Source organism: Dermacentor andersoni, chromosome 1 (genome assembly GCF_023375885.2).
Source record: "Dermacentor andersoni chromosome 1, qqDerAnde1_hic_scaffold, whole genome shotgun sequence".
NCBI lineage: Eukaryota > Metazoa > Arthropoda > Arachnida > Ixodida > Ixodidae > Dermacentor > Dermacentor andersoni.
The window spans coordinates 77,299,300-77,315,373 of record NC_092814.1 but is presented as its reverse complement, the minus strand read 5'-3'; the positions used below and the strand labels follow the sequence as shown (position 1 = coordinate 77,315,373).

General features: G+C 43.5%; 1 protein-coding gene across 1 annotated transcript in view; it reads right to left on the bottom strand.

The window, feature by feature from the left end:
• Pcif1 (Phosphorylated CTD-interacting factor 1) overlaps positions 1-16,074 on the bottom strand; it is a 150,081-nt gene that overhangs the window by 25,248 nt on the left and 108,759 nt on the right. The window contains exon 14 of the mRNA XM_050191279.3: positions 1,715-1,789. Coding sequence (XP_050047236.1) covers positions 1,715-1,789 — 75 coding nt within the window. The remainder of the gene's footprint in view (positions 1-1,714; positions 1,790-16,074) is intronic.

Genomic DNA, 16,074 nt, shown 5'->3' with positions numbered 1-16,074 from the left:
CTATAACAAAATGGGTTTTTAACAAACTAATGAATATCATGTAGTAATTTTAATTCCCCTTGAAATTCCCATAAAAAGTGTAGTGATCTGTAATACTCAAAAGAGTAGCAACCCCCGGGGTTTGTGCTCAGCAAGCTGCAGGGCCGGATCAGCCATGATCATACATAATTCAGTATGCTGCCATGCATACATGCTAGCCTCCATGGGACACCTAAACGTACCTAAATGTACCGTTTGTTCAGACATGGCAAGTTATATTTTGCGGGCTTCTTTAGAACACCGCAAAAATTACAGCACAAAGTGCACTAACCAAAATTGGACCTCTTGGTATCCCCCCATTCTTTTTTTTATTCCATAGTGAGGGTCTCAACTCCAGCAGGTTTGATGCTTTCAGGTAGAATATGAGGGTTTATTGGCCAGCTGCCTGCTCCTAAAGTTCATGTACAATGTGACACCATCCATCAAAAGGATGTTCCCCATCCACTGCCATGGGTGGCGCCGGCTAAAGGCTAAACCCCATGGGCGCGATTTTGTGCGCGACAGCGACAAGCGACGGCTTTGAGTGACGGATCGGGCCGTTGCTTGAACAGATTGCTCAGTCTTGTCGCTCGGTTATGGAAATCTAGAATTCATCGCTTGTCGCCCAGAAGTGCTATGAGCGAATAGCCAATAGTATGAAGCCGAAACTGGATGCACATTACTCAAGTACTACCAATTGTTGCACGGAACGAGCAAACGACTGAATTTTTATACTTGCAAGGATAAGAACCTATTGCAAGACCTCCAGAAATATTTTATGCTACTGTTTACAGTAAAACACACCAATTTAATTATTAAGCACGCGTCATGCCAGTTACGACGTGTATTTGCTGTCCTCATACAGGCAACACCAGGGAGACGTCCTTCGAAGTCATCGCTCGCTTGGGTAGGAATTGTAGGTGACGAGCGAACGTGACTGCCATCTCCATTGCATCGCTTGTTGCTGTCGCGTGACCGAACTCAGTGACCCTTGCATGGGGTTTATACTTAACATTCCCAGGGCTAGATCTGGTACCATTACATAAATAGTTAAATACCCAAGAAAGTGTATATGGGAACAGCCACCAGAGTAGCACAATTTGCAGTGCAATGCACGCGTAATGCGGAGGTTGTGGGATTAGGCTTCTATTGGCCGCAAGTAGTTTTTTCGTCCAAAACTGCAAATATTTTGCCCTATGCTATGTTTGCTTCATTATCTGTTCGCTTCATATGGTTGTGACTAACAAAATTGCGCCCCTCGGTTCCTTCCTGTTGATTACATAGAAAGAGTTACAAGCTGCTCAATGATATTACCTAGAATACTCTACAACTTTCTCATGGGAAGTTTTGTGCTAAAGTAAGTTAATTAATCTCGACTAATTATGCAATTAGACAGATTAAAAAAAAAAATAGCGACTTGCGCCACACAATAGCCAACAACATGCATTTGGTCGCATCCTCCTACATTGCTTCAACATATCTTTCACCTTGGCCAAAGTTAGCTGCCATAGTTCTATGTCCATGTAGATGCTATTACACCTACTTGTGAAAGATTTACCTTTCCTTTATTTTTGATGCCTTGCCTTTTATTTTTGATGCCTTTGAATGAAAAAAGGTACCTACTAAGCACCTAATGCAGCTGAAGTTAATAACAGACACATATACAGCTACAACAATTACCAGCACAAAAAGTTACCTTGGCATGATGTGCTGAAATCCATGTCTGTACTCGTGATCATAGGCAGGAATTAATAGCTGCTCTCTCTTATACCTGAAAAAAGAAAAATGTTGACGTTCCTTTATGTCAGAAACCTATATCCCATGTCACTGTAACTTGGCGAAGCTGCAAAAGTTATGGAAGCAAGTGGCTAATAGGATTATAATGGTTGGCCATGAGATGCACACAAGGCACCATTCATGCGCTCTGCCAGACAAAATGAGAATTGCACTGCAACAAAATGCCACATATTGCTAATGCCACTAGAGTACAGCATCAATAAAACTTGGTGACCACTGAAGCACTTGAGAATGGCACCAAACGTTTTCTGTGGGGTGCTTGAAGTACTGGGTGGCAACAAAATTGAAATACCTTGATATACGCAGCAGGTGACCAACCCCGCAGGATGTATTGGATGCTATCAAGCACTGAATTTATTACAGCGCAGAGACAGCATCAGAAGGGCCCAAAGCATCCCTTCACCACCAAAAGTGGCAGACAAGCTATCAGTACACCACAACCATGAAACAAAGTCTTCACAACATATCCATGCTATCATACACTTATGCGTACACACTGATGGCTAGCAGATAGATGACTTGATAAGTAATCCACACTAGTAGTGCTTGTGATGGCCCAGAAGGCTGCAACTCTGCCTAAAAGGCTTAGTGTTGCGATTAGTATATCAAAGACCATTCTACAGTATGAGTGACTTGCTACATTTGTGAGTAAAAAAAGTCACAGTTTTGCCCGAAAGGCAAAGCATTGATTGTGATAGCAAATTAGTGGACAGCTATATGAAGTAAGGATAGTAGATTTACCGGCCATGTAAACCTGTAAACATAGACATACTATACTCATGGACAACTAGGTGGGGTGATGAAATTATTAAATTCGCAGGTGCAAGTTGGAATCAGCTGGCGCAGGGCAGGGGTAATTGGAGATCGCAGGGAGAGGCCTTCGTCCTGCAGTGGACATAAAATAGGCTGATGATGATGATGCGAAGTAAGGATAGTAGTTTTATCGGCCGTATAAACTTGTAAACATAGGCACACTAACTAAATAAGCAAGCATAGTGTCGAGTGCGCACAAGCAAACACGAACACATCTGAGTCAACGACCGCAGAAACGCGCTGTCAGAACGCTGGCGTGAGGAAATGTGGCAGCAGCAGCGAACGAATTAACATTCATGCTGTCTATTGCTTCAATGAAAAGTGAGCGCCGAGAACACACAGCATGCATAAAGCTATGAGCTGCCAGCGTACCTAGACTGTGCCCCCAACACAGATAGCTCTCAAGATATGGCCGCGCAACCGCGCACAGCTACCACATGCGCAGTTGCAGGCAGAGTAGAACCCCCCCCCTTGTGCCTCGCAACGTTGGGTGCCTCGCACACGACTGGAGACGGCACGCTTCCTCTCTGCTTTCGTCTCTTTCGCGCGGGTGAGACTGAGCCGTGACTGTCGGCTCCCCTCGCACGCCTTCAGTCGCACATGCAGCCTAGAGCACATGGAGATGATGCTACTGCTCTTGGACTTTACACAGAAGCTCTCGGCAATGGCGACGCCGACGAATCGCAATAATAAAATAACTTTTGTGTGTCCGATACGTCATTTGTGTCACGACGCTGCTCGTGGCATGCAGTGCTTTGAGCATAGCCGTATGGTCGGTGCATGCTGCACTATGATGCATGAAGTGGCGAGGAAAAGAAAAAATGTCTTGTGTATTTATGTATTATCGTGACTTCCTCAGTGAAGAATGATGGCCTTCAATATTAATGACACGCCACACCATAAACATTGCAAGCCTCAAGATCATACGACAGCGGTGGTTCTTTGGTTATTCTTGTCTTATGCAGCAATCATGTTTGCAGAAATGATGCTCCAATTTCTGGTGATAGCTTATTTAAGCATGTACATGCACAGCATAAACAGCCAACAAGATGGTTATCAGGGCACATATAATTATTTTCGCTTTTAAAGCACAGAAACCTGAATTGCAAAAATAGTCCTCAATTTTCAAAATTACAATGCAGGCTTGTTTTAGCCTAACTATAAATAATTTTTGTATTCAATGTACAAGACATTTATTGCCCGATAGGGATTTACAATTATTTATTTGGTTTCTTGTCAATCTGCAAATGAATGCAAATCAACTCCTGAAAAAATATTTCAGCAGATTAAACTAACCTAGTGTTGCACTTTATTTTAGTAATGCCAGTGACGAAATGAGATTTGGCACAATTTTTGAAGCAGTCAAATCTTAATTTTGGAGCAGTTTGGAGCGCCTAAATACAGATTTCAGAGAACTTTGGAGCAAATAAATGCAACTGCTGGACACATCCTATGCCTTTTAGAACATTTAAAATTTATAAGCTGCATTCCATAAAGTATTAGCTCGCTGTAAAACAATGTTACTATTACAAAAAGAGAGAAACATAAATTTAAATGAAGAAAACCAACCAGTTCGCACGGCCTGCTGTAATTTGTTTATTTCAAACTGGGTGAAGCTGCTCAGGCATTGCTTAGCCATGTTTTCAGCAAGGCCAGAAACAGCATCAGACAGAAACTCCTAGCCAGACTCAATGCCATCAATGCTCTCCTGAGCCAGGCAGCCTTGATGAGCTCCTGGTAACGCTCAAGCATTGCTTGATTTAGATAAAGCCAAGTGCTTTCCTATGTTCTTCTTTTCCTGATAAAGTTGGAGCCTCTGCTTAGCAATTGGCTGGTTCACAACTGATGCTGACTGATTATTTAGACATTGATGATTTGACATGCCTGATTATTCGCACTGCTTCGCAGCACTCACTGGCCCACACATAAATGTATAAGGACAACTGAAATTTCACATTCCGGGCTCAAAAATTCAGACTCCACCTGCATGACTGTGTGCTAATCTGACTGCTGAGTTAAGCAAAAACAGTGATATTTTGACTTTCATATGTCGCTGGCATTTTTGCAGCATGGTCATAGGCCATGTTGCCGACACCTTCTCAAAATTGAAGCTAGTGACGCCTAGTTGACCGAGCACTAACCAGATTTGAACCGTAGGAAAAGCGAGCAACTCTGGCAAGACATCCTAAAACTGCATTCTCGTGCGAGACTCGCAGCATTGGTTCCATACATCCAGCATTTGTTCATTCACGTGGTAAACAGCGACATGGTCCACGCGCGACTTCAAGTTGTTTAAGCAGCACCGACTCCACCCTTGATGTCTGTGCCGGCAAGGCACATGCATAGAGACATACAGACATACTTTCACTTTCGTGACATTTGGCACGACTACCACTGGACACGTCGATGGACGATAGCGTTCTTGGGACAGTGCCAAAAATTCTGCTGCTCCTAGACGCCGAGGCGTCTGACGTTAGTTACGCGAAATCCCGAGTAAGTAAAAGAATCCCCAAAAGTGGTTGCTCAAGAATATGACACACTTTTTTTTAGCTACTTGTGGAATAAAGTCACTTATTTTCTGGCAAATTTGGATATTTCAGACTCTCGATTATTGGGACCTTTAGGTGATCCCTGTCGAGCCTGAATTATTGGTTGGTGAAATATAGATAAAGGGAAGTTCAACTTATTAAACCGTTTAGTTATGCACGCTATGCACATCTGCGGACCCCTGCAGCCACACACGCTTTGCCAGTCGTTACTTTTGGTGCACTTCAGCGCAAAATCATGTTTTTAATCAGGATGGTGCAGAAATCTCGTTTGGTGCAATTTGGCACATTTAGCGCAGGAGTAGGAGCACTGATTTAACATGGCTGCATAAGTCTTGGAAAATGCAAGAAAATTTCTATTTGAATTAAAAGAATTGGCATATAATTATCATACAAAAGCAGGCTCTTTCGGAATGCACTAAAAAAAAATTAAAAACTCATTAATTAAAATTCCACAGTACAGTAAAAACTCATTATTTCAAAGTCATCAGGACTGAAAAAAATCTTCGAATCAAGTGGGTTTTCGAATTACCCAAACACACAAAAATGCAACCCAGGCAAAAAATTTCGCTGTAGGAATATGCTGCCTTTATTCGGTGATCTTTGGATTACTTAAAGTAATCAGGTTTGCCGCGTCCTGTAGTTCGAGGCTCCAAGGGTCATGTTTTCTAGTTGGCCAACTACGTGCAGCATTTGAGAATTTCCACCGTGGCACTCAACAAAATTGCGGATAACGTTCAGCAATCCAGTAACTTCCTTGAGAGCGGGTGCTCGGGAGGGCTTGTTAGCATCGTCGTCTTCGCTGTCGTCGCACATGGTCGCATCGGCGGTAGCTTCACTCTCCAAGTCTGAGTAGCACGTTTGTTGATCATTTTCAAAGTTCAGATACTGGGCGAAGCCAACTGCATGAGATTTGCTATCCTCTGCGAAGAGTGCATTGATCCGGTCGCAATACTCGGCTCCTTCTTCATCAAGTGCACGTGAATAGTCAGCATTAGCATCGAAGGTGCTTTCCTTCGAGAAGCCAGCGTTTTCAAAGCACCGCATGATCAAAGTGGGTTCCACTTGCTTCCATGCATACACAATAAGATATATGGCTCCGAGGAGGTCAACTGAGTACTCCTTGGCGTTGTCATAGCAAAGGAGCATGCACTTGAGCAGGTGGTGGCGGTAAATCTTCCTCGTGTGATGAATGACACCTTGGTCCATTGGCTGCGAGGTTGACATGGTGTTTGGAGGAATAAATACCGTCCTGATAGCTTTCAGGTGTGGGATGTCACCATGTGCCGGGCAATTATCAACAACGAAGAGTACATTCCTGCCTGTGGCCGCGAACTTGCAGTCAAGCTGCCGAACGTAATCTTCAAATATTGCACCTGTGACCCAGGCTTTTCTTGTGCCGGTAGATAAGCTCATCCCTTGGTGGCAGCCGCGTACATATAAAACATTGAGGCTTCCCACTCTTTCCAACTACGAGTAGCGGCAGCTTGTGTTTACCGCACATGTTCGCACCGAACAGAACGGTAATTCTTTCCTTACCCTGCTTTCGACCCTTGCCGGCGGTGTCCTTCGCTGTGAACGTTTTTGTGGGCAGCATCTTGTAAAAAAAGGGCTGCCTCATCAAGGTTGTACACATCGTCTGCACCGTACTCGCTAAGCAACGGAGCCAACGTGTGTTTCTTCCAGTCGTCCATTACGCTCTCGTTTGTGCTGCTGCTCTTGCCACAGATGGCTATGAAGGTCAAATTACTGCGCTCTTTAAAAAACGGCTGAACCATCCATTGCTACACTTGAACGCTTCGTGCCCAAGTTGTAGAGCCAAGTCGTTGGCCTTCTCCAGCAATATCGTTCCATTGACGGGAAGGTGGGCTGCGCTTACTTTATGCTGCCAGCGAAGTAAAGCTGATTCCACATCTGGGTACACGGGAGCCCGTACTCGCGACCGTTTCGAAGAATATGTCTTGCTAGAATATGTAGGCCTTCAGTACCTTTGACTTGTTCTTCAATATTATGGACAACGTTGAGAGGGACACGCTGTGCCTTTCAGCCAACTTGGTCTTGGAACACGTGTTCTTACCCGCTTCTTGGATCAAGCAGAACTTCTGCTGCAGCGTTAAAGTCTTACATTTTGGCATCTTCGCTCACTGGCACTTCAGCATAAAAAAAAAAAAAAGAAAATAGAAAGAAAGAAAGAAAGAAAGAAAGGAAAACAGCACGCTAGCTGCAACACCCCTAAACACCGCACACAAAGAAACGGCCAGACCGGCGTTGCGCGCGCACACGTCACCGCAAGGCGCGGAGAGAGAATGGGCGAATGGCATCCAGTGACAGCGGCATGGAACACGCGCTGATGCTGCGACCGCTGCGACTGCGAGGAGTGTGCAGAGAGGGGGACGAGAGCACGTGACAAAAACCGGTATGCCTGCTGCATTGCAGTGAAGCACGTCTCCTCCTCTACAGGCGCGCGTTTCGGTGGTGCACGGGGCATACCGTGGACTGATTTTTGTGCTAGCAGTACTACGGGTCAGACGCTTCATCTATAAATATTCGCAATTGCTATGTGGTGTCACCTTGCGGCTCCGAATGGCCGTCGTTTTGTCGGGTTTGCAGTGACATAGGGATCGGGAATTGCCGCATAGTATCCCAAATCTTAGAATTAACCGGTTTGGCCTAGGCCGCCGGTTCGAATTATCCAGTCAAATTTACATAGGAATATATAGGACCGTAGAAAACCTTTGAATTATATGGGATTTTGAATTAACCGAGTTCAAATTAACAAGGTTTTACTGTATTGCTGAAAGTTATATTTAAACAAACTTTGAAGTAAGAAAGTAAAGAGTATTTGGGTCAGAAACCAGTGAGAGAGGTAATAAACTTTATTGGAAACTGGTCTGGCAGTTTTCCTTCGGGGCGAGACACCATGAACCTTTATTTACCAAGAAAACACCCTAATCAGCAGCTTCCTTTCTCGGAAAGCAACAGTGGTGACACACTGTTTCAGGGCACAGATACAAAACATGACTCTTTCCATGGCTGATCCAGAAATAACTGACACGGCAATTCCAGTTCTGCAGTTGCACTTGTGCAGTAGAAAAAAAGTGCGCTGCATACAGCACATAAGCTGGCAGGCGAGTGAATTTAAAATGAATAGAGCCATGTCGCTATTTGTTCTGATGAAACAATTTTAACCAGCGGTTCTAGAGCCCTCCAAGCATGCGAACAGCTGAACCCTGATGCTTCATCCCCTACCATACTATTTACCACCAGCCAAAAATATCCGCAGTGCGACGTAATGTGCTAGACATAACAGGGTGAGATCATGTGCAATATGGCCTCTGAGGTTATGCTCATGCTCCCAAGTTTTATGATGGCCATGTACACTGCACCCCGTTATGAGGCAATAGGTGCTTTTGATTTACTTGCAACTTTGTGCACTAGTTCAGGCAGTGCTGCACTTTACTGTTCACTTCAGTGGTGGAAGCATGGCCACCTAAGCACGGTGCCATTAATTTCAAAAAGTGCAGGAAAAGTTCAGGCTCAGTTCCTGCATTTTTTGCACCACTGTGATTGTCAGTGATGTCGTGCAGTGACAAAGCAGCAGACAATCCTACAAGGAAAATGTTTGTGGTGCTGACAGAAATTCTGCTGTTAATCGGCAATGATGTCGTCCATGTCCCCTTTGCCCTCAAGCGTGTTCCAAGACAGGTGGAAAACGCGCTTGAAATTGAATTCAAAATAGGTATACAAATTTTTTACGCAAGTCTCACTAGCTTACGTTCCAGTACTGCCACCATACACGTGTCTACTGCTGATTTTTGTTGTCGGAGTGCTGGCAAAAAGCCACTGTCAATTTTCCTCACAGCATGGCAGCTGTGAATCTGACAAAGATGGGCATTTCCAATGCAATCACGGCACATGCTGAAAACACCAGTAACGAAAGGTGTGCATGACCTGCACCACATCAACACTTTTGCGCTAATTTCAGGAAAGCCCTAGTGTCGCATTGTGGCTGCACTTCTGAACTGGTGTTGCATGAGCTTGGAACTGCGCAGTGTGCAAGAAGTGCAGGAGATTTGAACAGACCTTATGAAAAGGGGGGGTCATTTGACTGTCGAGTGCTGATCTGAGGACATACCCCAACACAGCCTCCTGTAGATGTCTGTCATGTGGCAGCACATGCAACGAATCATACTGAGCGTTTACCAAAATGCATTCGAAATTTCTTAATGATAGGAAAAAAGAGATTAATTGCCTGTGGATTGCTTTTAACACAGAGTCATGCATTTGAAAATCCCTCTATGTAGTAAATAAACAAGAAATCTTTTACCATATTTACCCAAATCTAATGTACACCTTCTTTCTGAGAAAATGGGTCTAAAAATTGTGTGTGCGTTACAATCAGATACGAAACCAAAACTGTGTTCGTGGCGTTGGCAACAGCCTACCATCAGAGCTGTTAGACGCAGCGTCATCACAATTAAAAAATGGCAAAAGAGCACATTTTTGTGATGGTATGGTCATTATGGGTTAATTTTGTGCTCGACTACAATCTGGAGTGGTATTCTCGGTACATCACTTTTGGAGATGCCAGTATCACTTTCCCGAAATATTGCGTGACGTGGCATCGGGTGTGTTGGCATATAAGGTCAGCAGCATGTCTGGCTTTGTGCCAAGCTGTGCAGAGTGCCAGGAACACTGTAGGCTGCATACTTTGACAAGTACAATGCAGAGTCATGTAAAACCTCGTGAAAGAGATTGCAGCATGGCAGTATCTCTAGAAGCAATTGCTCGTGAATACCGCCCCTTTGTGCTTGGTATCTTGGCCAATGAAGCACAAATGGCAATGATGACGCACTGCTTTCATTATAAAAGCTACTTCAAAAAAATTCCCTTCTGTGAAGGTAAATTCTGCATGTCTCTTTTTTTTTTTTCTGATCGCGAATTTGGGCACATGCTATATTTTTCTTTTATAAATCTGGGGCATATTACATTCAGGTACATTTCTGTTTTCTTACTTTAAATCCAAAAAAATTGGATGCACGTTAGATTTGGGGACATGTTAGAATTGGGTAGAATGGTAAGTAAATTTCACTTTTTAACCAAAAGAGCTATGCGATTAATCCTAATGGAAAATTTGAAGCACACCATTCGAGGAGCTTGTGATTGTTCCCAGAAATTAATTTCGGCCAATTTCCCACAGAAAAGTGAAACTGAAACATTGAAGAGCACAACTGTGATGCACATAGTAGACACCCATGAATGACGCGACTGCTTGCACGTCACCGTCGGACAACCATAAAGCGACTGACTGGCTTGACAAGGATGCTTGCTTGATGCTAGCCCACCTGTGAGGCACAATCAATGATGTCACTCATAGACGTTTACTAAGGCTGTCACAGTTGTACTCTGACTGTTCAATTTAACTTTCTTTTAATGAAATTGGCCAGAATACACCAAGCTGTAAAAATCAACGTCATTTTTTCGCATTCTGGAAACAGTTACAAGCTCCTGGGATGGCGCGCTTCAAGTCTTCTATTGGAATCAATTGAATGGCTCTTGTTAAAAAGTTAGTCTAATTTGCATAATTAGTTGCCCGATTGCTTGAGTCATTTTCACCGATTACTTCATTGAGTAAAAAATTTGGAACAATATACCTAGTTTGATTAAACGTCTGCCAAATATTGCACTGTCGCTCAAGAAACTCATTTCTTCCGGGAGCTACCACTCACCATATTGATGCTGTACTCGCAAATTACTGCTGATATTGTATACATGCAACATTAATGCTGTAATTTCATATTAACATTGTACTGACTAATTTATGTTGCATATACTCAACCATTTTGTAATGGCTACTCAACTAGCCATATTGGCTATGGATCCAGATGCTGTCACAGTCATCTTGTATACCTTTTAGTGCAATAAACATTCTTCTAATTCTTCTTCAAATGTATAACTCTGCGTACAGTATACATTCATTACAACAGACCTTTATAGTGGAGAAGATTTTGGTCTGATGTAAAAGAAGTACACTGAATCAAAATAGTGTTACAACAGACTTCGATGTAAACACTAAATAGGTCTGCTATACCTAGAGTGAATCGTAAGCAGCCCATAAGCTCAAAGAACTGATTTACTGATATTTAAGAATTATGAAAAAAGTTTCTCAGGTTTGACTGTGCTTTACGATTAACAGCTTTGGACATTATACGGGCCTCCATCATCAAAAGGCTGTTAACATCATCTGCTGCCATGTTTTGCTCACTAGCTCTTTAGGCCTTGGATGAAGTTCAAAGCTTGAGCAGTTGTCACCTCCTGGGCTGCTACAACAATCACTCTGTTGCCTTATTCCTCTTCCTCATCTACCTCTTGGTCTGCAGTAGGCCCTCCGTGGACTTGAGCAACAATGTCTTCATCTGTCAGCTGTTCTGTGCTGACAAGAGCATTATCCAAACTATCATATTCTGACAACTCTTGGCTCCCAAAGGCGTCCTCGACAGCTGCCCAGAACTCTGGATCTGGCTGGTCTTGATCATCCAGTGGCAACACGGGCTCCTCACAATCACTGTCACTGACTGCAAAGGCAGCTTTTTGAAAGCAATTTTTCATGATGCTTGGCTCAGTCTGCACTCAAACATCAGAAAGAACTTGGAAGAGCAAATCTCAGATCAATAGCAGAGTCTCGCTTCTGCTGCATATCAACCAGCAAATGCTCAGAGAGGTGTGTGTGGTAGCTCGACTTCACCGAATGTACAATGCCCTGGTCAATATGCTGCGCCTTCGATGTTATGCCTGGTGGAAAATATGCAATCTTTGCGGCATGAAGCACCGGAAGCTGCACGTGGCTCGAACAACTGCCGAGGAAGAGCAGCACATTTCTCTTCTGCTTTTGCATTCTGCTGTCGAAGCCCAGTGGCCACTTGTTAAAAATGTACTTTATCATCCATGCACTTTTGTTGGACTCCCAGTCCACGGGAATGTACACGTTGTGCAGGCAGAGTGGTCTTCTGGACTTGCGTATGACTAGCAGCCTTGTTTTCTCAGTGTCATCCATGTTGCAGCAGAAAGGAGCACTTCTGTGCTCCTTGGACTTTTTTTCTGCCATGGCAAGAGTCCTCGGAAAAACAGGTCTTTCCTGGCCTCATTTCGTAGAATATGCCACTTTCGTCAGCACTGAAATTGTCATGCAGTTCATAACCTGCAAGGTGCACAGGGAGAACCTTGGTTTTCCAATCATCTACAACAGTGTCGTCAACACGGGCCAATTCGCCAGAAAGGCATTTGAAGGAGATCCCGTGTCTCGATTTGAACCGGTTGTGCCATAAAGTTTCCTACAATAATTACTAGAAGGTACTCTGGCGCTGCGATCGTTCAGTCACCATGGGAATGATGGGAAGTACACGGATCGTGCTTGTGGCTTCAGACGTTCTTGCAACTTTGTTTATTACACTTTGTCTATCTTCATTGTCCTAAATTTCAGAACAATCAACACTTTTGTAAGTGCAAAGCAAAAAATTACTGTGAACACACACAATAACTACTAATTGCAGCAGTTCAGTCTGTTGAGGTGGCCAAATTGAAACGCATCAGGCGTCCCAACACGTTGACTTACCCACGAGAAACTCATAAGGGCATACTATGGCTCCGGTTGGTGCATGCGTCCATGGTGTAATGGTTTTAATATCGGGCTTCTGTGCTAGAGGTCCTGTGTTCAAATCCTGCCGTCAGCTAATTTTAATAATGTTTCTGTAATTATTTATTACGCAGTACTTTGTTGAAAATTATGAATTTACAAAGTCCCGGAGATGTTTGAAGCCAGAAGGACGAAGTTTAGGCAAATCTATGTACATTCACCTACAAAATTTTACGGACCACGGGATCTGAGAAAAAGCTGAACATATCTGCAGCCTCGCAGCGGAGTCTGGTGTTCGCATTTCCAGCCGCTGCTAGTACATGCAAACAACATAGCAATGTACGGTTTTGCTGGCTACTTTTACAGGCTGCTCAGAAATTCAACGTTTTACGAAACCCTGTGGTCCGTAAACATTTGTGGTTGACTGTATTTCTCGTATTTCCCATGCTGGCTGAAGCACCTCGAATGCAGCTCCTGTAGACACTAGCACCAGAGTTCCCTCTAATAATTATTGTACGATGGGTTATGGGTTAAGCCAACCTTCATTGCACTTGAAGTCATCTTGCTTCGAAACAACGACAAGTTGATCTGCATATTTTCATAGCAGCAGGCCGTTGATGGGGATGTTTCGTGAATGGATATCACAAAGCCAAATGAGTAGCACCTCTTCAACATCAGGAAACAACGCCTTGCGAAGTCTGAACCCCTTCGGCTGCAACTCAGCTGATACTTTCTTGGCCATGATTGCCTCCTTGTTTTTGATGATCGAATTCACAGTTTGCTTTGATAAGCCTGCGCAAAGTCCATCTCTGCTTCTTTCCCTTTGCCTTTTCGACTTGACTGATGATCTCAAGCTTGCTTTGATAAGCCTGCGCAAAGTCCATCTCTGCTTCTTTCCCTTTGCCTTTTCGACTTGACTGATGATCTCAAGCTTGCTTTGATAAGCCTGCGCAAAGTCCATCTCTGCTTCTTTCCCTTTGCCTTTTCGACTTGACTGATGATCTCAAGCTTGTCTTCTAGCTAAATTTGCTTCCGCTTTGTCACTTCAGGATGTTTGGCACATAGAGTTTCCTACACTATACTAGAGAGAATTCTGGCGCTGCAGTCATTGTCCTACGATGGGAAGTACATGGATTTGTCTGATCTTCATGCTTGTGGATTCAGAAGACGCCGCGAACAAGCACAATCGCTTCTAATTACAACGACTGAACTTGTCGAGGTGGTCAAATTGAAACGCCCCAAGCGTCTCAAGGCGTCTCATGCCCGCGATAAATTCATAAGGGCGTTTCACATCACTTGTCGATACATGCGTCCGTGGCTTTACTGTTTCAATATCCGGCTTCTGTGCTAGAGGTCCTATGTTGAAATTCTGCCGTCGGAAAAATTGAGTAATGTTTAAATAATTACTTATTACACAGTACATCATTGAGAATGACGAAGTTACAAAAGCCACTTGAAGCCAGAAGGACCAAATTTAGGTAAATCCATGTACTTCCCATAATTCCCATTGGTACAACCACTCCCACTGTAGCTCCCGTAGACACTAGTGCCAGAGTTCCCTCTAGTAATTATTGTATGAACTCTATGGTTTTGCACACCCATATGGCTCCATCACGTCCTCCAACACTCCTAGCCACATCCTGCCGGTTGTACCTAGTCAAAGCCAGCTGGCGTAATCCAAGCCAAGCACGGGCACATACAAATTGCCGCTGCCTTTAATTCCTGCAGTTCTTGTCGTGAAAGTATGTGCTGAGCGACATTTAAGTTGGAAACTTAAAATCGGAATGTCTGCCCCCACGGAAGTCTGCTGTAAAGGTATGCCGAGCACCTTGTTGTCCTTAGAATTTAGTCAATTATATCAAATTGTATGTTATAACAGAATCCATTGTATACGAAGCTCAATCAACGGAAGCGATGGGAAGATCAGCCTACTACCACAAATTGGTATGCTATATCCAGACGGATGTCTGTTGTAAGCAGATCTGTTATAATGAGGTTATACTGTAATTCAGTCCTTCAGGTGCATTTTATGATGGCAGGTCAAGCGCAATTCTCTGGGCTTGGCTGGCTTTCTGCATACAGCTGTGATAAAAACCACTAGTACAACCCCTAGGCAGTTTTATACAGGAAATGGCGACACACCTTGGCTATTTATTTCGAAGTACCCCAATGAAAGCAGGTCATTACTGTTGTGGTGAAAGGCTTGCTACTCATTCAAAAGAATTGCAGCACCTTTTGCTAAACTCTCTTTCAAAAGCAGCTTTCAAGAGAGGATCACCAAAGCATACTTGAGATCTCCGTTCAAGTTGTTATTAACATATGCATTGCCAAGTACCAACCAACCATTCGAATGGATTTCACGAAGATTAAGCAGAAAAGAGTGCCGATCCATAAAGCAAGACCAGCAAGGATAGCACTCGACTTCTGTAGAGCTACAGCACTTTGTTTAGCTACCGTCATGAATAAACGAAAAAAAAAAAAAAAACCTAACTTTCCGACTGACTTATTTCACCCACAAATATTTTGCACCTGCTCAAAACCACAACAACAACAAAAAAAAAATGATATAATATGCAACTTAACGTAACATATTACTATAGAAGTGCTGCTTGCTGGGCCAGTTGGTTTACACTGAAACTTCAGAAAACCAGCGGCAAAAAAATTGAGAAGCAAACACGACAGAAAGAAGAGACACCACAAACATACTTATACAGCAATTTTCTAGTGAGCAATGATGCATATCTGTGGTGCTGTCAGGCAGAGGGTTATCAAGCATCAAGCTTTATCAGCCTGAATGCTGGACTGGCAGTAACTCGCAAAACCAGAACTGTTGGCTCAGTGATGAGATGCCGTGAATTGCCACATAATCCTTCGAAACCATTATTAGTGATGAAAACAGCAAGATATGAAAATCTGATACTACTTTCCTTGGGCACAGTGGTTCCACTTTAAAGGGCATAAACATACTTTGTAAGTGCAAATGTAGGGGGCACCATGCTGTGTGGCATCATGAATATGAGGCCGTATGATGCAATAAAATAATGTGGTTTCACCTATAATGCAAGGCAGTGAAACGATAGCTGGCACTACATTATGTGCAGTAAGTCTTACACTGCTCAGTCTGGTATTGGTTGGAGTAAGCATTTGCAGGTGCTTGTGAGCAATCTGTTTCTGACAAAAAAAAAAAAAACTTTCTTTAATGTTAATTCTAATTCGCGTCTCCTTTTGTGGTGGCAGTGCTCCCCATTAGTGAAGTGGAGGGCCACA